This window comes from Eumetopias jubatus, unplaced genomic scaffold (assembly GCF_037043125.1).
Source record: "Eumetopias jubatus isolate StellerSeaLion01/CBP00866 unplaced genomic scaffold, mEumJub1_p1.0 scaffold_3, whole genome shotgun sequence".
NCBI classification, from domain to species: Eukaryota; Metazoa; Chordata; class Mammalia; order Carnivora; family Otariidae; genus Eumetopias; species Eumetopias jubatus.
Genome location: NW_028274809.1, coordinates 125,024,721 through 125,049,859, shown reverse-complemented (window position 1 = coordinate 125,049,859; position 25,139 = coordinate 125,024,721). Strand labels below are relative to the sequence as shown.

General features: G+C 38.9%; 1 protein-coding gene across 3 annotated transcripts in view; it reads right to left on the bottom strand.

Annotated features, from left to right (window-relative positions):
- The window catches only part of FRY (FRY microtubule binding protein), a 348,142-nt gene that overhangs the window by 117,286 nt on the left and 205,717 nt on the right, over positions 1-25,139 (bottom strand). For all 3 annotated transcript variants that reach the window (XM_028104226.2, XM_088021790.1, XM_028104219.2), the window contains exons 12-18: positions 22,752-22,855; positions 22,166-22,274; positions 20,230-20,316; positions 14,331-14,502; positions 12,856-12,988; positions 8,512-8,619; positions 448-706 (exon numbers count right to left, since the gene is read on the bottom strand). In XM_028104226.2, coding sequence (XP_027960027.2) covers positions 448-706; positions 8,512-8,619; positions 12,856-12,988; positions 14,331-14,502; positions 20,230-20,316; positions 22,166-22,274; positions 22,752-22,855 — 972 coding nt within the window. The remainder of the gene's footprint in view (positions 1-447; positions 707-8,511; positions 8,620-12,855; positions 12,989-14,330; positions 14,503-20,229; positions 20,317-22,165; positions 22,275-22,751; positions 22,856-25,139) is intronic.

Here is a 25,139-nt window from a genome sequence, read left to right as displayed (position 1 = left end):
AAGAAACCATAAGACTGCATTTTTCTTCTCTGTGGCTATTGGACAATGCAACCAATGTGTTGTAGGCTAGGATTAAAAAACAACTGGTGGGCAGCTAACTTTTATATATACATATCCATATCCAGCTCGAAAGGCATATCCATACCCGGCTCTACATCCATGCTTACAGTCATTTGCTCTTAGAGATTTATAATCATAATTCACTGAAAAAAGCAATTTCCACTCCCTGAATGGCCTGGTGAATGATAACAAATCTAACCTGATGGTATATCAACCCTGAGTTTCTTGGTCACAATTTACCCAAGTTGGAAAAATTAAGGGCCACCACCAGGGAGAAACTTCCTAGGTAGCTGGAAGTAAGAACTCCAAAGGTTCTCCAAGCTGCAACTCATTTACACATATACTATATTAGGGAGTATAAATTGGTGGGAAGAGTGTGAAAATCACCTCTGAATTTCTGATCTTGTTGGCTTGTTCATAGACTTTTCCTTGAGTTTGTATGACCAGTTTCCACTGGGTGAGCAGCTGGAGCAGTAACTTCAGGGATGAATCAAGGAGTGTGTGATGCATGTCATTGACTTCCCGAAGTAGGAAGTTGGTAAAGCCAAATAGTACATCTTCTCTCCAGTCTGAGAAGTCAACAAGTAAACCCTGAAGAGAATTTTGTGCAATATGTCGCAGCTCATCGTCCATATGAATAGAGAGCCTGTGAAATGAGTAAAAGACAATAAAAGCCTTTAGCTTATTAATGTTTCTTTTAGATTTGTGATGGAACAAATACAGCTTTCTGCTTTTATTCATGTCTCAAAAATGGGTCACCCTCTCGTCTATTCTTCATTCAGCTCCCCTCATGTTGACACCTTATAGAACCAAGGTACGTTTCTCAGAGCTAAGGAATTAACCTGGGTGCAATGCTATTAACTGAACTACAGATTTTATTCAGATTTCACCAGTTTTTCACTAATGTCCTTTTTTCATTTCAGGATGGAATCTAAAATATTACCTGGCATTCAGCGATATCTGAATACTTTTTAATACAATGTTGACTACAGAATAAATTAGTATCAAACCCTATCACTTTTAAGGATAAGAAAACAGTACCAGAGAAACTAAGGGGCTCACCCAGAAGTTCAGTGCAAATGAGCAATTAAGGGTTAGATTAATGGTCCGCAATTGGTTTTGCCCCACCAAGGGATATTTGGTAATGTCTAGAGACATTATTGATTGTCACAACTCCGAGAGTGCTACCATCATCTCTTTAGTAAGCAGAACCTACTGATGTGGCTAAACATCCTCAAATGCACAGGACAACTCCCTACAACAAAGAATTATCTAGACCAAAATGTCAATAGGGTCAAGGTTGAGAAAACCCAAGTCAACTGAAGAATACCAGGGTATTGGTGGTATAACCTGTAATACCATAATAATATTAAATCATGACATTGGTATGAACCATCAGTTAACATCATGTGTTATAGATTCTTTTATTCATTTATTTAAGAAACAAATATTTTTGAGACCTCCTGAGATTTGGACATACAACCCTTCAGATATGGAGTTCAGTAGGGCTGTGTCTATTGGGTGCGGAGCTTGAAGGAGCGAGGAGTGAAATGGTGCTAGAAAGGAAGCAGGGGCAGCTCGGTGAAGGGTCTGCAGGCCACCCAGGGAGGCAATACACTAGGGAAGGGGTTAAGGGTGTGTGCTCTGGAATCGGAATGTCCAGCTTGGTGTCTTGCCTCTGTCACTTACTAGCGATGTAACCTTGTGCTAGTTAGTCAATCTCTCTAAGCCTCAGAGCCTCATTTGGGAAACAGGGACAATAATTATACTTGCATTTCATAAACTTGTTGTGAGGTTCATGAAGATGACCCACATGCAGCGTGTACCACCACACTGAGAGTGTAGCAAACACTCAGTAACTGGTAGCTATTATTATTAGAAAAAAAATGAGCTGTATCTTGAAAAATATAGGGGAAATAACATGATTAGATTCACATCTGAAACAAAAAATAGTTAGGCAGGAATATGGAGGATGCCTTGGAGAAGCAACTAGAGTTGGGGCAGAGACCAGCTAGGAGGTCACTGCAGTGACTTAGGCAACAAGTTGTGTGTGGGGGGGTTTGACCCAAGGCAGAGAAGTACTGAGAAAGGGAGACAGATCAAAGACACTGGGGAGATAGAATTTCCAGCACTCAGTGGCCCGGAGGCGTTCAATGTCAGAGAAGAAAATGTATGAGTCACTGGGGGCCCCCCAAACAGGGCAGATAGTATCCTCAATGAAGGGAAGAAAACACCTGGACCCAGACTGTGTAGGAACTTCCTCAAAGTCTAGGATCCCAGCCCAGGACTTCTAACCTTTAATCTAAACAAGTCTGGTACAGTCTTATGTTTTTGAATAAACATGATTTCAAAACTTGAAAAGCAAACACCTTCCTTATTCTCTGAAGCATAAAGCACACTAACTGGTCCAAATTTGACACTGTAAACCAGGTATAAAGCTCATTAATGAGCAGATATATATCAAGTCAGGGAAAACATATTTCCTGTTCCAAAAGCAAGCGATGTTCTAGGAAGTTGCTGAGAAGGAAGATCTAAGCTGATTCTTCAGGTTAGACTTAGCCTGCAAAGTCTAAAGTTTTTGTGGGGATCACAGTTGCTGAAGGAAAATGTAGAGGCTTTTACACTGGGCTTCCAATTAAGGCCTGTCTATGGCAGGAATTTACAAACTTTGTGTTTTAATCAGCAGCTATATTTTTTCCCCCAAAATTTTAAGTATAACACAAAATTTGAGTTGAAGCTGGGGTAAAGGGCCTAAAGCCCACCCATTTGGGAGGAAACATTATTCTATAAACAACAGCCTTGAGTCATTTTGCAGCCCATGGTTTAAAAATACCAGTTTATAAAAAACAAACAAAAAAATGCTAGTTTATAAAAAACACTTGAAGTCATCTTCCCATCTTAAGTTCATTATTTCTATTTATTATATTTATACCTATCTGTGGTCCTGAATGTTTTAGAGAATAAGCTTCTATAGAGGACTTCCAGTGGAAAACACTTCCATAAAGGTGAGCTTCAGATTCACATGGGATCAGCTTAGTACTTTTGAATAATTTTGTTGTGTACAGGTACACGAGTCAGAAGGAAGTGATGTCAAATTCACAAACCAAATTCAGAAGGAAAAGATCCATTAGGAGAAACAGCCCCTTCTTAACTGTGGCAGGATAAACAAATGGTTACTATGAAGAGGTGAGGAACCTGCTGTCCTGTAATATCACCAAGAGCAGCAGAGGGAGAAATGGTTTTAAAGTGAAGCCCAGGAGACAATGGTTTCCCAAAGGAGGGATATGCTGACAGGTGGATGGTTAGCCTTTGGAATAGTTCACCAGAAGTGGTTGGAATGTCTTCTCAGCGGGTATTAAAGAATGAACTTCCATCTATGCACAGTGCTCTGAACTGCATCTCAATTAAAATAAAATAGATTAAAGAAATAAGATTAAGTGGTTTATTGAAGCAATATATGCAATTAAGACTATAGTTCTCAGTCACCTTCCACTGTACAGACATATACTGAAAGTGAATGGTAAATGCTAAATGACAAATATTTTTCAGGTACCACAGAGGATTGTGGAATTGTGTGTGCATTACCTCATAAATTGCCACAAATTATAAGGAAACACTGCATAGTGTTTATCTGTCACTTTGAATCAAACCAATGACATTTGTCACTGCCATTTGGCTGCAGGAAAATTCTGTACATTTGGGCAACCGACTTTACTCTTCTTATGGTCAAATCTCCTTCTCTGAAAATAGGAATAAATGTATGCCCAGCTTTCTTAACATAATGTGCACGAAAACTCATTGTACATCATGGCATAATCTGTTATTCAAATGTAAAGATGCCTAAAAATAATAACTAACATTTGCTGAGAGCTTACTGTGTTCTAGGCACTATGTAAAATTATTTATATGCATTATTTGATTCTCACAACCTCATGGCAAATTGTTGAAAGGGGAGGGCAGAAGCTGAACAGCAACCCCTTCGTGAATATGTAGTATTGTGGGAAGTGACAGAGGATGGGAGCCTGTAGACTGTTGAGGGAAAGGTCCTTCCTGTGGTCAAGGGACAGAGCAGGAAACATCTGGGAGGAGAGTCAGAGAAAAACGATGCCTATGGCCAAGGACACAAGTAAGCTCCCCTCCTATGTGGAGAATCTTGGGAGCACCCAGACAACTGGGAAGGGCAGGCCCTGTGAGAGCAGGAAGGAAATCCTCCCCAGGGATCTTATCGTGATGTCAGGAGGGCCTGTGGAGCTTCCGTGGAATTCCTCACACTCGGCCATTAAAAGTGGGCTGAGCAATACACATAAAATCAAAAATGTAGCAACTTGGAGAAAGGGGTTTACCGGTTCATTCCATACAACATTGTCATGCTAAACATACTAACAAAAGTCTGAGGTTAGAGTGTCTGTGATTTTTAGCCATTACCTGAAATGCTGGGAAGGGCCTTGGGGACAGTCATGTGGGACACATCCTTGAAACTCCTTATTCAGGGAACTGAGCTGGGGGATGGGGATAGAGAGCTGGCATGAATGTTGGTCTTATTTTGCCAGTTATAAAGAAAACCAAGGGGCACCTGGGTGGCTCAGTCGGTTAAGCGTCTGCCTTCTGCTCAGCTCATGGTCCCAGGGTCCTGGGATCAAGCCCCACATCAGGCTCCCTGCTCAGCGGGGAGTCTGCTGCTTCCTCTCCCTCTGTCCCTTCCCTCCCCCTGCTTGTGCTCTCTCTCTCTCTCTCAAATAAAATCTTTTAAAAGAAATAAAGAAAATCAAGTTTTTCTCCAGTAGAAATGTACCATGGATGTAACCGTGAAGCATCTGAACTAAAAGGTCTCATACCTCTCTGACTAGACTGTATATCGTCTCAAGAGTCAACTCAGTCCAAATGTGAGTGGACTACGGAGGAATAAAGTACCTACAGACTGGAAACCCACATTTATTGCTGTTGAATTTCTTCATTTTGTCCTCTGACCCTCTCAAGGAGATCTGAAGGGGCTCACTTTTCTCATAGGTTAGCAGGACCCAGTGTGGAGGTCGAGCACTCCATTATCTTCCCCTTGGGGAGAACAGCCTCCAGCTTCTTTTAAAGTCTATGGAAAAGGCCTCTTCACAGGCTTCCCATATAAGTACAGTCATTTTCTTGATTTCTAAGCCTTGAACTCTCAAGAATGTTTATTTGCTCTTTCCCCTCATAAAAACAGTACCCATTGCTTTGAGCTTTGTAAGAATGTACATAATAATAAACACGATGCACCATAAATAGCACTGACATTCCAACCATGTCTAACAGAATTCCCTTCTGGCATGCCTGGCACCATGGTCTGCAGATCCAGGCATCACTGGATTCGGGGATCAGAGTGATCCGGGGGTAAGAGTCTCTCACACAGAGTCACAGCAAAATAGTGTCAGAGGCTGTACCTGAACACTGCGTGACATTTAAAAAATTTAGTATTTCAAAGGCCTCGTGCACATAATCATCCCCAATTAGAACTTCACCGACATCAGTGAACTTCCCTTCTGCTTCAGTTTAACTGATAACTGCTTTTTCCCTGCTGACACATTTTCCCCTGGATTAACCAAGGTACACGTCTATGACACGTGGCCTTCTCCAAAATCTTATGAAATAGGCAATATTGTTCCAGTTTTTAAAAAAGATTTTATTTATTTATTTGAGAGACAGAGAGAAAGAGTGAGAGAGAGAGCAGGAGTGAGGGGAGGGGCAGAGGGAGAAGGAGACTCCCTGCTGAGCAGGAGCCGGGATCATGACTTGAGCCGAAGGCAGACGCTTAACCCACTGAGCCAACCCAGGCGCCCCAGTATTATTCCAATTTTATCAAGGAAAAATGTCTGAGGGCTTAAATAATTTGTCTAGGTCACATGGCTAGTAAAATGGCAAAAGCAGGGATACAAAATTCAGGATTTCCAAATGATTCCATTTCATTCCCATTTTTCGGTATTTCCTCCAAATCTCTCAGATGGTGCTCTCCCATTCTCTGGAAGCTCACAGACCATGAGGAACAGTCTTCTGTCCCCTAATTTCGCACTGCCACATCCAGCCCCTTCACTCGGCAACCCCTCTTCTGTGCACACTGGACTCCTACTCACGCAGCTCGTCCGCTGCTATCCCTAGCACAGGGACGGGCTGCTCTTACATTTCTGGGTAACCTTGGCACCTGACACCTGCCTCTCAGCAATTTCCTTACTCTCTGGCTTTGCCAGCATCTTGGGAGACTCAATATTGTAGTATCTTAGCCTCTTCTTCCTCAGCTACCCCCACTCCCAAATCACCATGTTTCTTATTCTCTGGAAATGTACCCTTTGCTCCTTTTTAGACCTTCTCACCCAGAGCTGGAAGCCCCTTTGTGATCCAGGCTTATATTTCCCTCTCTTCCACTGCTTCCCCACCTCCAATGAATGTGTTCTTCGCTCACATTCTGGTTGTTAGCCCACAGCAAAAGCCTAGGCTGCAAATCTTTTTTTAACTTCATAATCTTCTTAAAATATGTCATAAACTATGGAATGGAAGAAAGAAGGACATGTGGAATGAAAGTTGTTGATGACAGGAAAGAAGGGGTTATAGGTAGCAGTGACCAAAGCCAGCTAGAAGGGTGGACTGCTTTGGTCAGAGAGCACCAGGGCTTGAAACAGTCAACCTCACAAGTCAGCACCGTCCTGTGCTAGTGGTGACTGGCAGGAGGAAAGGGGCAGCTGTGTCTACGCTTGGAGGGCAGTGGCTACAAATGATATTAGCTGACAGCAGGAAGTGATCAACAGGAGTCCAAACTGGCCGTCCAGAGCAGAGGGCATGATGACCACGATGACCAGGAGCATGGTGCTCGTGGAGATACTCAGAAGCCGTGGGGCGGCCACGGGTGGTCTGCAGTCACGTGGGACCAGGGCTTGAGTTATTTCATTTGGATATTGATGGGAAGGGCGCTCTCCGAGGGCTAGCAAATGCGGGCAAACGAGGTCATGCGTAATGCGCCTTTCAGTCAGTCAACATTAATATGTTATCCTTCTCTGGGCTTTCGTCTATTCCACCATTATCAGATTAACCAGCCTAAAATATTTTTTATCACATTATTCTCTCACTTAAAACTCCATCGGTCCAAATGCCTCAGCTAATAGTAAAGATTAACTGAAAATCTATCTCTCCAGTCTTGTTTCTAGGTCTTTTCATCATTGGCTTTCTAAATTCCCTTTTTCTTTCTTTCTTCCTTCCTTCCTTCCTTTCTTCCTTCCTCCCTCCCTCCCTCCCTTTCTTCTCTCTCTCTCTCTCTTTCTTTCCCTTTCTTTCTTTCTTTCTTTCTTTCTTTCTTTCTTTCTTTCTTTTCTTCTTTTCTTTTTCTTTCCTTCCTTCTTTCTTTCTTTCTTTCTTTCTTTCTTTCTTTCTTTCTTTTTCTTTCTTTCTTTCTTTCTTTTCTTTTTCTTTCTTCCTTCCTTCCTTCCTTCCTTCTTTCTTTCTTTTCTTTCTTTCTTTCTTTCTTTCTTTCTTTCTTTCTTTCTTTCTTTCTTTCTTTCTTTCTTTCTTTCTTTCTTCTTTCTTTCTTTCTTTCCTTCTTTCTTTCTTTCTTTCTTTCCCTCTCTCTCTCCTTCCTTCTTTTTCTTTCTTTTTTCAAATTAAGGATGATTTTGTTCTTCCTCATTCCATTCCCTTCATGGGCCCCATGTTTCTAAGGATTTCATATTCTAAATTGCTTTTAAGTAGTGTCACTTCTGATTTTTAAATTAAAGACACACATAACTATCAACTAGAACTTCATATCAACACGAGAAAAATGACACTTATTTCACTGTAACGACATAATTTCACTTAAATTAACTTGAGGTTCTAGTTGGACTGCACATTCTCATAGACAATGTTGGGAGGGTGATACATGTACGGCTTTTGGCAGCTTTCTGAAGCACTAAAATTAGTTAAGGATCCCTGTTACCTACCTTCTTGGCCCCCTGGGGGTCTGTGGGCATCAGACTGGGAATCAGACCCTGAATGCCCTCTTCTCCAGGCAGATTCATCTCCCCATTTCCCGGCCCCACCCCTGGGCCCTTGTTCATGTCACGCTTTTCCTTTCTGAGTCCTATCTCAAGCTCCACCTTCTTCCAGGACTGATCTGCTGACTTCCTCAGTCCCTAGTAATCCCTCTACCCACTGAACTCACATATCACACTTTTTGTGCCATTAGTTTGCACAGTTTCAGGCCTTGGATTGTTAGTTACCTTATGAGCTTATGTATTCGCTTCTACATTGGATTTTAAGCCCCTTGAACATGGGGAAAAAGACAAAAAACATTTTTTTATTTCTCCTTACCAATACATAGTACCTAGAATAATGCCTCATTTAGTACATATCTGTCAATTTTTAATAATCATTCTTTTTTTTTTTTTTTTTTTTAGGACTCATGACAAAGGATTACAATCAGTTTAATCAAATACACCCATGGCAGTTCTCACTTACCTAGCCAGCAAGTCAATAAGTTCAAGTTTTGACATTCCATCAGGAAGCAGTCGGGGGATAGCAGCAACACAGGTCCTGAAAAGATCTATTTTTGGCTTTCTCTCACCCCTAGAATTTGAAAACAAACACAGGTCAAAGGCTATAAAAAGTTTTTAAAAAATCAATCAAGTATGTGAAAAAAGACTAGAATCCATGCCTTCTGAATCACTGCGTGGTGTTTACTGCGTATTATCCTCAAATATTTATGACCTTTATAGCTTGGCCAGTTCTAAGAGAATGTACAAAGATTTGATTCTTAGAGGTATATATCCAGAAAGAGAAATGCCAATGTCAACACTATTCTACCATACAGTTTGCCATTCAGTTGGGTTCCATGGGCTTTGGTCCCTGTGGACTGCAGGGGGTGGCTGGGTAATAGACATTGGGGAGGGTATGTGCTACGGTGAGCGCTGTGAATTGTGCAAGACTGTTGAATCACAGATCTGTACTTCTGAAACAAATAACGCAACATATTTTAAGAAAAAAGAAAAAGAAGAAGATAGCAGGAGAGGAAGAATGAAGGGGAGTAAGTCAGAGGGGGAGACGAACCAGGAGAGATGATGGACTCTGAAAAACAAACTGAGGGTTCTAGAGGGGAGGAGGGTGGGGGGATGGGTTAGCCTGGTGATGGGTATTAAAGAGGGCACATTCTGCGTGGAGCACTGGGTGTTATGAACAAACAATGAATCATGGAACAGTACACCAAAACAAATGATGTAATATATGGTGATTAAAAATTAATGCTTGAAAAAAAAATACTGAACGCACTAACATGCCTAAATGCATCAGCATGTAACAAATATGGTGCAGTCATTCCTACATTCAGCATTTAAGAGTAGGATTTTTGTGTATACAAGGAACGGTGCCTCTAACAAGCACGACATCTGGAAGCTTCTCTCCCTAGTGAGTTATGCTTCTCCTCTGGAGGTCCCCACTGTCATTTAAAAAATTAAGTGCTTCCAAAAATAAGTCTTTCATAATGTCAAGTAAAATCCTGAAATGTATATAGTTGTGCACTCAGTTCAGAGTTTTAAAATTACTCTGATGAGTCTGACCTCTATGGAGATTCCTTCCCTCGTTTTATTGTCTTCAGAATATGAATGCTTAAAGATAATTAATGTCTTCTACATTCTGTTGTAAAATCTGAAGGAACACTACATTTTATGACAAATTATTTCTATTTTTAGTTGATTAAATAGGTAACTGATTCTTAACCACATACTTTATCAAGAACCTTTACGAAAAAACTACGCCACCCATCAAATCCTTCAAAGAACTAAGTGACAAAATATAACAACATATTAACATAACAACATAATAATATATTTAAATTCTGATAATTCAGTCTTCTGAGAATAAATATAAAACTGTCATGAAATTAATGGTATTGTAGGACACAAAGACAATGATGAAAATGCAAAGTAGAATAAAGTCATTCTTTCTTGGAATAGTAACTGTGGTCAGAATAGAAATGCAGCAAGCAGAATCCACCCTCTCTATAACCAGACAGCAGTTTTGCTTTTTAGCCTGGCTTTGTTTAACTTGGTTAGGAATGAATATAATATAAAACTGTTTATGTGAAAAATAAAACATACATGTTGACTTCTCAAATACTCTATTTTTGCAGAAAGTTATAGGATGATTTTCTGTCCTTTTCCATAGCATAGAATGCATGAGCACTAGAGAAGGAGCCATTGCACAGTGGTTTTTAATCAGCTGAAGGAATGAGAAGTCTTCAGGTGACATCCTCAAATAGCTGTATTGAGTTAGAGCCTAGGGATGGCTCTTAATTGTTCATTTGCAACATGGTGAGTCGTTTAAATAGTTCTCCTAGCTTGCTCACCAGATGTTTTAAACAGCTGGGAATATTTTCATATCTGTTGGAAAACAGATGACCCCGCTGACCCGAATTTGTAAGGCAAATTCCGCCAGGCTTCCAAGCTGATAAAATGAGCCTAGATTAGAAACTCTAATGGGTGCATGATTTCCTACTACTGTAGTCCTTGCTCTCTGGGCTTTTAAGGATTTATTTATTTATTTTAGAGAGAGCGCATGAGGGGGTGGGGGAGGGGCAGAGGGAGAGAGAAAATCTCAAGCAGACTCCCCACTGAGTGCAGAATCTGAGGCAGGGCTTAATCTCACAGCCCTGAAATCATGACCTGAGTGGAAATCAAGAGTCGGACACTTAACTGGCTCCCCTCTCTGGGCTTTTATAGGAAGTGGACCCCCCAAAACATGATTTTTATGAACAGATACTGTTATTATTTGCTAGCATGTACCACAAAGGGGATGAAGAATGGACATGGTGCAACCATAGAATGCTAATATTCAAGTTTATACCCTACCCAGGATATGGGAAAGTGAAGGATTGACTATCAACTCCAATGATGGTTTCCATTTGCATGGTGTGGACCTCAACTGTCTTCTGCCAAATGCTTACCTTTCTTCAATGTTTCTTTTTGTCTTTGGGAAATGTAGCAATGAGTTATTTCCCACTCAGGGACCTGCCTTAAAATGTAGCAAGGAAAATATTCCTAGCCCTATTTGGGGGGGTCTTAAGATGAATAGGGAAAAGTAAAGAATCATCTTAGAAAAAGTTTAAGGTATTGGTGAAAATACAAACAAAATGTTTACCGTTACATTTAAACCTGTACATTTTTATGGTTTTGAATATATTGTTTTGGTCCTGACCCTATCGTATGATCTCTTGATTGTAAATATAGTTTTCTTTTAAAAGCTTTTTTTTTTTTTTACTAATTTTAGGGGAAACAACTACAATGCAGAAGTTTTAAAAGCATTTCTTATATCTTCTATATTATCAATTGAAAATTGCTTTGATATATTGAAAAAGCACGTACTAATGAGGTTAAAGGTTGACTAACAATCTGGCAATTTGTCAGGTAAGAACTGGAGCTGGAGACATCTAATGTTATTCATCTTTGTCAACTTCAATTTTTGTGATTATTTAAATGTGATCATTTAGGGGCGCCTGGGTGGCTCAGTCGTTAAGCGCCTGCCTTCGGCTCAGGTCATGATCCCACCAGTGTCCTGGGATCGAGCCCCGCATTAGGCTCCCTGCTCCATGGGAAGCCTGCTTCTCCCTCTCCCACTCCCTCTGCTTGTTTTCCTTCTCTCGTTGTGTCTCTCTCTGTCAAATAAATAAAGAATATCTTAAAAAAAAAATGTGATCATTTAAATCAAATGAATGGCAAGCTGCAGGATAATATGCATTGTATCATCCCATTTTTGTACAGCACATGCATATATACATATATTTGTGTTGACAAAGGAAAAGTTCTGGAAGGAATCACACTGAGTCAAGGAATGGTCGCAGATATCAAGTGGAGCTCTGAGAAGGGGATTTTCCTTTCAACTTCATATACTGCTAAATGTGCATTTTAAAATAATTCTGTATACTTTACTTTGTCTTATCATGTATTGTTTTGTTTTATCATACTTCATTTTTCACATGCTGCCATTGTAATTAAAATACAAACCCACAATATGAATTTCCCTGTATAGGTAACAACCCTCCAACTAACTGTGGTGTTTGGAACTGGAGATGCTAGAGGACCAAAGGAAACTTTCCCAATTGTATTTTTGGGGAATTATGCCCCAGGTGTCAAATATAATTTAATTCATAGTCCAACAACAAAGTCTGAAGTCTCTTAGAATGTAAAGTTATAACCTAATCCTAGTTCCTGCCATCACGGATCAAAAGCAGCAAATTCAAGTTGTATGAGTTTCTTTGGCAGAGTTCTAATTATAAAGCCACAGCTTAGATTTTGACTAAGAACACTTGATTTCTACATTCAAAACTACAAATGTTTTTGTTTTTTTTTAAGATCCAGTATTGCTATGACATGGTTGCATAGAGATTATTAGGCACATTTAACTCTCGCAGTTCAGGAACGGTCGGTCACTAAGAAACAAGTGAATTTGAAATTTATAAAGACAGAATGTTTGTGAACTGGTGATGTCACTATGCCACATAGGTTGTGATAGAGCTTGGGAGCAAAATACACTTCCGGAAAATGTGGCACAGTGAAAGAATCTTGGGCTCCATTTTCTAACTTACCGGCCTAATGATACTTGAGATGTAACTGAAATAGATCAATCTCAGGTTTGACTTTAACTTTCGAGTTAGTCAAATACTGTCAAAAGACATTTTTACCATCCTTACCACTTCTTAGAACTCTGATGCTAGGAAGAGGAGAACAAATACAGAATAACTGGGAAGAATACATGAGAAAAATCTCTGCTGGTACATTGTGGCTAATTAACAACAGTCCTCACTGTACTCACGTGATCATGTCCTCGGGTTCTTTGTTTAGCATCTGAACGTTTGTTAGCATCATACACCTTCCTACTTCTTTATCAAGGTGCCTTAAAATATTGTCCACAGCTTTTCGTACTTGAGAGTAATATAATGACATGCCTGGAAAACGTGCATTACAGTTACATCTTTGACTAAATCCATCAAGGAATGAAATCCTAGTTTGTTCATCCTCTATGACATGTTTTTACTGTAGACCATCTATGGGTCATTCATCAAGCAGATCCTAATTCAATCCTTTTTCCACTGAACTCTTAGCATAGTGCCCTGGACTTGGTGGATGTTCACCAAATAATCACTTGAATTTAATAAATAGGAATTCTAATTGTTCAGAGGGAAATATTTTCTTTAAGAGTTAAAATAAAAAGGAAATGGAAAGTTTCATTTTTGAATTTTTATGTTTTTGGTTAGTACAAGAAAATTCACCATCGTTACTGATTATGTAAATAAAAATTAATTCTCATTTGGGGTTAGGATTGTAATAACTTTATTATTCTCTGAAATGTATGTGTGGATTTTTTTTAGTAAAATAAAAATGACTTTTAAATTTTAAAATGAAGGAAAATGTATTTTAGCTATCGTATTTTTATGGCTCTCATTAAATACAGTGTCAATGTTCTACTATGGAAGACAAATATGCATAGCCTATGTATTTCATATATATATATGCATTTTATATATTTATGTAGTATAATACAAATGAAAAACAAATTGTTTTGTATTTAAAATTTGTATTTCAATGAAATAATTATTAATGATCATTTCTCATTCATTAAATCTTTCTGAACTCATTTGAGCATTGCCTAATTAAAGATAAATATTTTAAAGCGAAAAGTCTCCTCAAATTTCCCTCAGGTGTTTGACATAAAAATTATTTTAACAAAGGTTGTGGGAGGTTTCTAAATTCAGGTATTCAACAAAGAAGGAATCATCTCTTTGGATTAAAATAGCTAAACTAAAAAGAAAATAATCTCATGTAGGCTAAACCCACAATATAACCTGGCGCATGTGGGATTTGGAATGTTTAAAACACAGATTAAACTAATTTTACTGAAAAAAAAAAGAAGGAAAGGAACTATAAAAATGAACAAACTAACTAACAAATGAGTATTTATACGGTTGCCTTATAAACAGGATTATCTACCAAAGGATACAGATGGCTTAGAAATTTACTGTAAAATGTAGATAATCAATATTAGGAGTCTGAAAAGACCACAGATAAAAGTCTAACATTTAAATGGCAAAATGTTTACCAGGAAGTTCCAGAAAGTTTAAAGGGCAGTAAAACAAAGCACAGCATGAATCAATCAAAACAATTAATGTTGGAATGTCTCGCCAGTTACTTCTATAAAATTTTTTTAAGTGTATCTCACTGAGGGTAAGGTTCCACTGGTTATTGTAAGGGCTTAACAAGGCCCAGCTCTAGCACATCTTTAAGACCCACCTATCATTTTGGCTTCTTCTTCAGTTAGCGTTTTACTCAAATATGTTTTCTTCACTCTCAGTGTGTTTCCTGAAGGGAGAACAGCTCCTGTCACTGGCATGGGAGGCTCACCATCTTTCTGCTGCAAGCTATCGGCTATTACTAAGAATGCCCGTAAACCAATGTTCATTCTCTGTAAGAGATAATGTGTTCATGATAAAAAGAAAAGCCCAATTATTGTAGTCGAGTTAAACCATCAGTCTTTGAGAGAAGTTAGCATGGTGTGCTATCCAGATTAGTATGAGAAAGTAATTTAAAAGGCACAAGACTTTAGGCCAAACCTATGAGTGTAAAATTACGTTCCTGTCACTGTTGGCGCACCACAAGAAAACCACTGGAAAGATTTTCACCCTACTTGGAGGGTATGTTTGAGATGGTCATACCCAAGGAATCCTGGTGCACCTCAGAGGGAAAGGCAGCCGTCCTCTGGGGCAGCTGCAACTAAAGTAAACTGAGGTAAACAAGGGACTCCTATGTCTCCTGGAGGGAGAGAGATGCCACATGTGTTAATTCACAAAGACTGAATGAAAACAACAGGAATTCCAACTGTGAATCACAAAACACAAATGGTCCGCTCTGAATTGCGGGATGAGGACTCTTGATTCAAAAAGACTGGCAAGTTTGAAAATGAATTTTAAAAATTCCATGCCACTGAACCATGTTACTGATAAAAACACATGAGCTTATGAGAAGAAATGCCATTCTGGTCCAGATCTTTATCTTCCTCAGGCTCAGGGAAGGCATAATATTGGCTCTGAAAGATGACTCAGTGAGAGAGTTGCTACCAGTAGCAATGTCTTAAAAGGTCAGAAGGTACTAAAACATCTGCTCTTCCTTAACAGCCATGTGTAACGCATTTATACTCATATTTTCATGAAGTAATACATGAATATATATCATATGAAGTAATAGGTTTCCAGAGTAGGCTACTACCTGCAGCAGAAAATAAACTTACTACTACCAACAATGATAATCTAGTTATAATTTACCAAGTCCCTAAAATGTATCTGGAATTGCTCATTAACTCTCCTTTTTAAAACAGCCATGCAAGGAATGTGTAATTACTCCCATTTGTCAGGTGAAGAAACTGGGGCCATATAAGTAGTAGGTAGAAAGCTATACGTCCAAGTCAGGTTTGCCCAAAATGCCTATTCTCTGGTACATGGTTGCATTCTATAACAAAAAGTAATATAGATTTCTATTCATTTTGGAACTATTTATTCAAGCCTCAAGGAATAATGATATTTCAACCAGGATTTGGTGAACATTTCTCTGGCTCATTTGTACCCATGCAATGTGTACTTTATGATTTTATAGCCAGTTTCCAGAATGAAAGAGCATTAACTTTAAAAAATTTAACTGTGTAGGAAAGTCCATTCATTTCCTCATTTATTTTAGTAGTTCACGAAATATGTTCTAGGCTTGTGTATTTTTCTCAAGACACAGCAATGTTTTGGATAAGGAAGTAAAATGTTCAGTTCAGGAAATGCAGTATCAGTAGAATAACCGTGGACTGACGTAAATAGTCAAGCCTCAATTATTTGCAAGTGGTATATCCAGTTTATGAACCACACTGGCCAGTTCTCTTAGTTTTCCTTCCCTCTGGATAACACTAAAGGCAGAAGTAAGATGGGATAGTTTGGGACACATATTTTTGATTTAATTTCATAAACAATTTCTTTTTGTATTTTGGGTAGTTCTGCGTCATACCTCTCCCTTCTATTATCTGTGTGGTCTTAAGAAATCATGTAACTTTTCCAAGTCCAAGTCTCAGCTTCCTTTCTGTAAAAGGAGAGCAATAATACCTATTGATCATACAGGGCTATGGTGAGGATTAGTGCCTGAAGAGTTCCTGCTGTTAATTATATATCTGTAGGTTAGAATCTCCACATTTATTTTTTAACGTCAAGTTTATTGAGACATAATTCACATACAGTAACACACACTCTTTTTAGTTTAGTTTATGATTCTTTGAATTTTGAGAAACCTATATAGTCAGGTAACTGCCATCAAAGTCAAGATATAAAATTATTTCCATCATCTCAAAAAGTTCCCTCGTGCCTCTTTACAGTCACTCCACCCCCCAACCCAGCATCTGACAATCAGTGTCTAATTCCTGCCTGATAGTTTTGGCCTTTTCCAGAATGGAATCAAATGGAACATAGCCTTTTGTGTCTTGCTTCTTTCATTTAGCATCAAGCTTTTGAGATGCTGTTGCAAAATCAGTAGTTTGTCCCTTTTCATTGCTGAATAGTATTCCACTATATTGATGATGCACGACTTGTTAGGCACTCACCAGTTGCTGAATGTTAATTGCTTTCCTGTTTTTAGTGGTTATCACTAAAGCTGCTATAAATATTCATACAAACCTTTCCAGACTTTCAGAGTTTTAATTTCTCCTAGATAAATACCTTGGGGTAGAAACGTTGGATCATTGGGTAAGTGTACATTTAACCTTAAAAGAAATTGCTAAATTGTTTTCTAAAATGATTGTGTCTTTTTGCATTCTCACTAAAGTAGTATGAAGTTCCAAATGCTCCAAGTCCTTCTCAGCACCTCTCATTGTGGTTTTAACTTGCATTTCCCTAATGATTAACAATGTTGAACATCTTTTCATAAGTTTATCGGTCATTTGTATTTCTTCTTTGGGGAAGAGGCTCTTCATTTTGCCCATTTGAAAAACTGGGTTGTTTATTTTCCCACTGTTGAGTTGTGAGAGTTCTTCATATTCTAGGTACAAGTGCTTTATCAATATGTGTTTTGGAAGTATTTTCGCCCAGTCAGTGGCTCTATACTTTAATAACAGTATTTATTAAAGTGCAGGCATTTTTAATTTTGATGATGTTTATCAATTTTTTTCTTGTAATTTATGATTTTTGTGTCCCAAGAAATTTTCACCCAACCAAAGGTCACAAAGATTTTATCTCATGTTTTCTTCTAGAAGATTTACAATGTTGGATTTTACATTTAGGTTTATGATTCATTTTGACTTAATTTTTGCTTACTGTGCAAATTATGGGCTGAAGTTCATTATTTTGCAAGTGGATGTCCATTGGTCCAGCACCATTCATTGAAAAGACTTTATCCATGGAAACAACTTGAAAATGTTGCTGAAAATAAATTCACCTTCTATGCGTGGATCTTTTTCTGGATTCTTTATTTTGTTCCATTGGTCTTTATATTTACTCTTCTGCCAGTATGATACTACTGTAGCTTTACAGTAAGTTTTGAAACCAGGACATGCCAGTCCTCCAATTTTCTTCTTCTTTTTCAGAATTATGTTGGTTATTCTAGTTCCTTATAGTTTCCATATAAATTTTCGAATCAGTTTATTGAGTTCTACAGAAAATGCTATAGGGATTTTAATTGGGATTATTATTGGGATTACAGTTTAATATATAGATTAATTTGGGGACAACTGACCATTTTTATATCTTTCAATCCACAAACATTTTTCTCCACTTGTTTTGGTTGTCTATGATCTTCCTCAATGTTTTTTTAGTTTTCAGTATATAAATCTTACACATAATTTGTTAGCTCTATTGATATTTTGTTTTCATTGCTATTGTAAGTTGTTCAATTTCTATTTTTCATTACCCTAATATAAAAATATATTGATTTTATATATTTATCTTTTTATTTTTTTAAAGTAGGCTCCACACCCAACATAGGGCTTGAATTCATGACCCTGAGATCGAGAGTTGCATGTTCTACTGACTGAGCCAGCTAGGTGTCCCTATATATTTATCTTGTATCCTGCAAACTTTCTAAAATGATTATTAGTTAAGTAGGTTTTCTGTAGATTCTTTGGTATTTTCTACATAGGCAATCATGTTGTCAGTGAATAAAGAGAGTTTTATTTCTTCATTTCCAATCCATCTACCTTTTATTTCTTCTTTTTGCCTCTGGGAATGGCTAGGACCTCCAGGTCTGTGTTATTTTAGGTCAAGGCAAGAATGAGAGAAATGGATGGCTTAGAAACTTCTCACAGATGAGTAAATTCTTATGATGATGAGGATGCATATAGGAAGCCATCTTGGTCTGAATTAAAATGAGACATGTAACTGGAAATTATTTAATTGTTGAATGGTGGTGCACTATAGACTTTGTAGTAAGAGAATCCTTTACATCTCCAGGCCTTGTTCACAAGCTATTTCCAAAATATTATTTAAGACACAAATTGAATATATTCCTTGAGCAACTGTGTCCTACAACATATTTTATCAAGTGTGTGACATCTGCCTTATAGACTATTCTCATCCTTGAGTGTGCTATTGAGTGGGGTCATAAATATGTCTTTAGGCTTCTAATTACCAACTACAGATAAACTCTCCCGTAACCCTATAAGCTCAAGAGAAATGAAAGAAGATACTCAAATATCTTTTTGTAGTTTTTAACATTAAAAACCCCAAATTTCCAACTGCTCTGCCCAAAGAGGTTAACTTTAATTAATCACTGATTGAGGAGTTTGAAGGAAGAAAAAAGGGTAAGTTTTATACATGGTGATACTGATGGTAGCTTTTAATACGTTCTTTTCAGACTAATGATCTGGAAATTCTGAGCACTGTTAAAGATAGTAAAGCCATGACTCCTGAGAAGAGAAAAATATTTTGAGAAACCTTCCAGCAGGACCAGGCTCTTTAGCATAGGGTCCTGGGCCTCATTCTGGCCCAAATGCCCTGGATTTGCATAGACTTTGTCCCTCTTCCCTTGGTCCACTGACCCTGGCTGCAGCCATTTCACAAGACTGTGATATCACTAGACATGAGACAAAAACTCCCAGACTCCCATTTTGGGGCTCCTCCATGTACCCCTAGATATATGGCAACCTTAGCACCAAGAAGAGAATACAGGCTGTGGTGGGAAGAAGCATAAGGAAACCAGGAGACCTGGTTCCTCTTATTGCTAACCAGCTGCTGATTTTGAGCCTCTGTCCTTACTGACAGAATGAAGGAGCCAGACAATATCACAGTGTTGATAGGAACATCCTTAAAAACAAAACAAAACAAAACAAACTATGGTGAGTTTTTTTTCTTTTTTTTTGGCTTAAGAGTTTGTAATGTCACAATATCACAAGTATTCCATGAGGTGATCTAGAAAAGTATTTTGTTCATTTTACTGGCAAAAAAAAAGCCGAAGTTCAGAGAGATAAATGTCACATAGCCAGTAAAAGTGGTAGAGCTTGTGTCAAGAGCAAATCTAATACTGCTGTCTTCTGGTTCAGTGTTCTTTCTACAATATCAGAGGGAAAGGACTGCAAAGAGGCAGCCTGCCAGGCACAGTTCTGTTGGCCCACAGTGTTTTTAAAGTTTAAACTTGAATGTGCTTCTCATTTGCATAGGTCCCTCCAATTGTGTGTCATACCCATCATTTCCATGATCTGCCTGGCCCTTGAGTTGTGATGCTGTCACAGAAACATATATTTATACATGATTCAGTTTCACTAGATTTTAGTATTTTATTATTACATGTATTCATTCTTCTCTGTTTCATCACTTCCCAATACTCAACTTGTTAATCTGCATCAAAATAGTTATATAACTGACTATTTAAATAAGTACTGACTAAATAAAACAACCTGACTTGTAGTGGCAGATTATCTTTTTTGGGCAAGGTTTACTCTATTGGACAAGAAGTGACTATGGTAGCACATCAACCTGCCATCATTCTAAGTCTATTCATCCAAAATCTGACTTCTGAAATTCCATCATCTATACCATTTAGTCACATAACATGGACAGAAACAAACAGAAGACTTTTTAGAGAAATGTCCTTTGCCCTATCCCCCAAAGTTACAAAGCAAAGGTATGGCTCTGTCAATACGTGCTCTGTTAGAAGTATATAAAAGGATCATTCATACCTCTGGACTGAGACTGAAAGCTTTTGCTGGTTTTCCCACACAAAGAAAATCAAAAATAATTTCTTTCATTGCAAAATCTAAACGTTCCTGTCGTGAAAAAGAGAAAACAAAACAAAGATGTTAAAATACAAATTCAACATGAAATGTCTATTTTCATTCTAGGTACCAAACAGTTGGCTGCTAAAAGAAGCAAGATACTGCTCAATTTTACGTATCAAGAGAGTCCCTGAAGGAAGACCATGCCCACTGGAACCTTGGGTGAAGCTGCCTCTGTTTTCATGTGGTGCACAAAAATGTTTTCATTATACAATATGTGGAATTAGCCCCTAAAGCATGGAATGGCTAATGACAAAACAAAAAACAAAAAACAAATCCCCCAAAATGAAAACCCCAAACACCTGGAGTGTCAGGGCTTATACACAGTCTCAACACTTCCTGCTTGTGTTACAAATGCTGATAACTTCTTGAAACTCAGTTTAAAATGTGTTTTTAAAAATACCACTGCAAGGGGCGCCTGGGTGGCTCAGTCGTTAAGCGTCTGCAGCTCAGGTCATGATCCCGGGGTCCTGGGATCGAGCCCCACATGGGGCTCCCTGCTCAGCGGGGAGCCTGCTTCTCCCTCTCCCACTCCCCCTGCTTGTGTTCCCTCTCTCGCTGTGTCTCTCTCTGTCAAATAAACAAATAAAATCTTAGGAAAAAACCTACTGCAAAATGACTATTTTCTCCTATTCTCTAACATTTCAAATCTTTTGGCTCATATTATAATGGACAATTCTGCAAGTGAAATGAATAACCAATAAATAAGATACATAATGGTACTTAAGTAAAAAAGCATAAGCCAGATTTTAATAATTTGAGACAGTGGCTACTATGATAGGATATGTTCATTTTATACAACATATTCCAGAATAATCAAAGTACATGCTCAGCCACGTGATAACTACATGCAGAAAAATCACATTAATTCATCTGCCTGCAAAGCAAGTAATGTCTTTTCTCTAAGTGCACATATTACAGAGGCATCTCATTATACCAAACACACAGAGAGATATCAAATATTAGTCTGTGAAGTAACGACTGAACCCTCCATCTTTATATCAGTATCAATTGTACCTAACCGCATTTTCATGCTTATAATTTCCCCTTACCCACACAGCATTCTGAAGTACACTGGGCAAGCATTTCGCCCACATTTTACAGATAAAGATATAGAAGAAAGATGCTCTCTGATTTGTTAAGGGTATAGAGCTGGCTTGTAGCAGAGATTGAACTGGAATAATTATCTTTTTCCCTTGTTCTGTAAATTGCAAGGAAGTCGAAGTTGGGGTGTTTTAAAAGCAATAATCTTGGGTCTATATAGTAAACTAAATACAAAAAACTATGTTTATTATTATTGGACCCAGTTTTTAAGGAAATTAATACCTGCAAAGTTATTAGAAAAGTTCTTGGCAAAGAGTAAGTGCTTAATAAATGCTAATATTTCTATTTCATTCTTCTTTCTCACGGGGTGAAAGAGCATTTTTATTCACTCTTCAAATTTCACAAAAATCATCTTTTGATTTCCTCCAAATGTCAGACTCTTTGCTTCCTCCTGACTTGCAGAATCCAGAGCAGAGATTCAGGACAAAACAGGGACTAGGAGTCAAGAGACCCTTTTACTAATAGGCTCTGTGACCTTAGATGAGTCACTCAAACTCTGTCTCTCAGTTCCTTCATTTGTCGAATGCTGAAAACATTTAATATACTCATGTCACTCTTTGTTTTGAAGCAAAAAAAAAAAAAAAGCTATGTGTGAAAACACTTACAAAACCATTCTGAAAAGTCTTTACACATAAGATACTACTTTAGACTCTTCATCTGGTAGTACTTCCTAGGAAAGAGACTGGCTACTTGAAGGCCATTAGATTACTCCCACTGCCAGAAGCTTCTCCATTACCTGGGCAATGAACTGGATGATTTTCACAAAGATGTTCAGAGGCATATCCCTTGGCACCACACCACGGGACCCTTTGGGGAAAAGTGTTGTGATGATGGTTATAAGACGGCTGAAAGATAGGGAGAAAAAAGAGAAGACAAGCAAGATTGGCTGAGCTCCAGTTCTGTAAGGGAAAATGGCAGATGTTTCATCTTATCTAAGTATCAGAGAGAATTTGGAAAAAGAAAACAAACCATTTCATCCCTTTTCCATTAGCATAATTACTCTATGAAAAGTTTTTCTGGAAAACTAAAGGCAGCTGGAAAATATAGCCATTTGCTTTGCTAACATGGTGAAATGCAGCCTTGGACATGGAACCACCTGGTCCCAGTAGAGGCTGAAATTTCTGTAATGGCTATTGAGCCAATGACTAAGGAAAGCTTGAAAAATGTCCTTACCACTTAGATCTTTTAGAAACTGTCAACTGAATAGTTTGTAGTTTGGTTAGTACAGGTAGCAATAAAACAAAACACCCTCTCCATTGGCTGAGAAATGGTTACCATTAACTCAGTGATATAGTTACCATTAACCCAAACCAGCTCCTTACCTCTGAGTAGCTGTGTTGCTTTCACATTTAATTCGAATCATGTAAACCCAAAGTAATCTGTACAGAGATTCCAGTGCAACTCGAGCCATCTTGGGGTCTTTATTCTACAACAGAAACCAGGATGTAAGACAGTATTTGATTTGAGATTTAATTAAGCTTAAGTGGAAAAAAAAAGATTAACTAGTAATGTATGGAGAATATTCTTTTCTGAATTCCTAGAAATGCAGGGCCCCTACAAGGCACCTGTATCATCTGGGACTTATGGGGTATTTGACTTCAGGTGTCCATTGGGTAAATAATCTATGAGGAGGGATCTAAATAGCCATGAGGACAGGACAGGGTAGTTCAGGGGGAAATCGTATCATTCTCTCTTTTGCCAAGGTGAATGCTTGTAATTGCCTTCTTCCTCTAGCCCTAGGGAACCTGTATACTCTAGCACTGAGAGAGAGAGAATCAATGTCCTCTTTCTATTGTTGATTATGCCCTTTTTGCTTTGATTCCCCAAGCTCCCTAGCTCCTCATCTAATTACTCACCAACATTTATTGAGATGAATGTGTACTAAGCAGTGTGTTAGAGCGTGGGTTATAGAGATAAAAGATAATCCTTTTCCTTAAGTTGTTCACAACCTCTGGGGGATGGGAGATGGATAATAAGTAATCAACTCTACGGCACTAGAAAAAACTGGTAGGGAGAGGAGCGAGAGAATGGAAAGAAGGGCAAGCTATGGAAAGCTCAAGGAGGGTAAGGAAAAATTTCCAGGGACAGATGAAAACTCAGTTGAACTTTAATCCCTTCATTTACTCACGTGTTCATTCAACCAAACATCTGAGTGGCTACAGTGGGCCAGGTACTGTGCTTGGCACAGTGTAGAACTTTGAACAGTGTAGAAAGATGATGGGAAGGGAGAACACATGGAAGCTAAGAGAGCTGGAGAAGATACGTCATGTCTCAGAACCTGGGAACAGTTCACATGCCAGTGCATGGGGCCGGGTGAAAGACTAGCGGCTTGTGAGGCCAGTGAGGAAGGCAGTGGTCACATGTGGGACCCCACATGCCTGGATCCCTAAGGGGACCAGGGTCCTTTTCTTTTCTCTCTTTTTTTTTTAAAGATTTCATTCATTCACCTGATAGAGACACAGCGAGAGAGGGAACAGAAGCAGGGGGAGTGGGAGAGGGAGAAGCAGGCCTCCCGCTGAGCAGGGAACCCCATGTGGGGCTCGATCCCAGGGACCCTGGAATCACGACCTGAGCTAAAGGCAGACGCCCAGCAACCGAGCCACCCAGGTGCCCCAAGACGAGGGTTCTTATGATGGTGACAGGATGCCACTAAGATCAAGGGGACCACCAAAGAAGTCCCTGCCTACAGTGAAGGGAAAGAAAGGAGCAGAGGCAGGGAGACCAGCTATGGCAGAGCTACTGGCTTCCAGGCAATAACAAGCCAGAGAGGAAGAAACTGATTCTTTCCCTACTGTCCATCTGACTCTAATTATATTCCTCTTGATTTAAAAATCATGGGTCGGGTGGTTTCCCTGATGCCTGTGGGACCCATGTAACATTTCTTGGCATGGCATGACTGACCAATCAATATGTAGTTCTAACCTACCTTTTCTGCCTCCCTTCCCTCTATTCTCCCACAAGCCCCCTAAACTCTAGCTAGGCCGTGTGCATTCCATTTCCATGTCAGGAGTGGGTTCCCTCACCCACTGCATCTTTTTTTTTTTAAGATTTTATTTATTTATTTGATGGGGTGGGGGACACAAGCAGGGGGAGCGGCAGGCAGAGGAAAAGAGGGAAGCAGACTCCCCACTGAGCAGGGAGCCCAATGCAGGGCTCGATCCCAGGACCCTGGGATCATGACCTGAGCTGAAGGCAGACGCTTAACTGACTGAGCCACCCAGGCGCCCCTGATCCTTCTTTTCTATCAGGTGAACCCTACCCCTTCACAGTCTACTTGAATGTCCCTCTTTTGTGCAGGCTCCTTGGTTCCTCCTCAGGTCCTCGACCCCATCCCACCAAAGCTAATTCTTCTGTCCTGAGTGTCTTCTGACCTTCATACAACCTCTAGCATACAGCCTTGTTTAGATGTCTGAAAGAAAGGGGCACTGTTTACCTTGACATCTATTAGAATTCCCACCATTCTTCAGGGGGTCGATAAATGTTTGCTAAACAGTCTTTGAGCGTCACTCTTAACTTTCTTATAGGTTTTTTGTTTTTATGTGACTTTTCTTCCCTTATTCATTTATTTATCTTGCCATAATTGCTTTAGCTGCTTAATTCTTAGTGTAGATAATTTGGATACTGATTTTTATAGAATTCATAAGTGTTTAGATATTACGCCAGATAAAGCTTATTTTTAGACTATTTATGTAAATTCTATGGAAAAGATG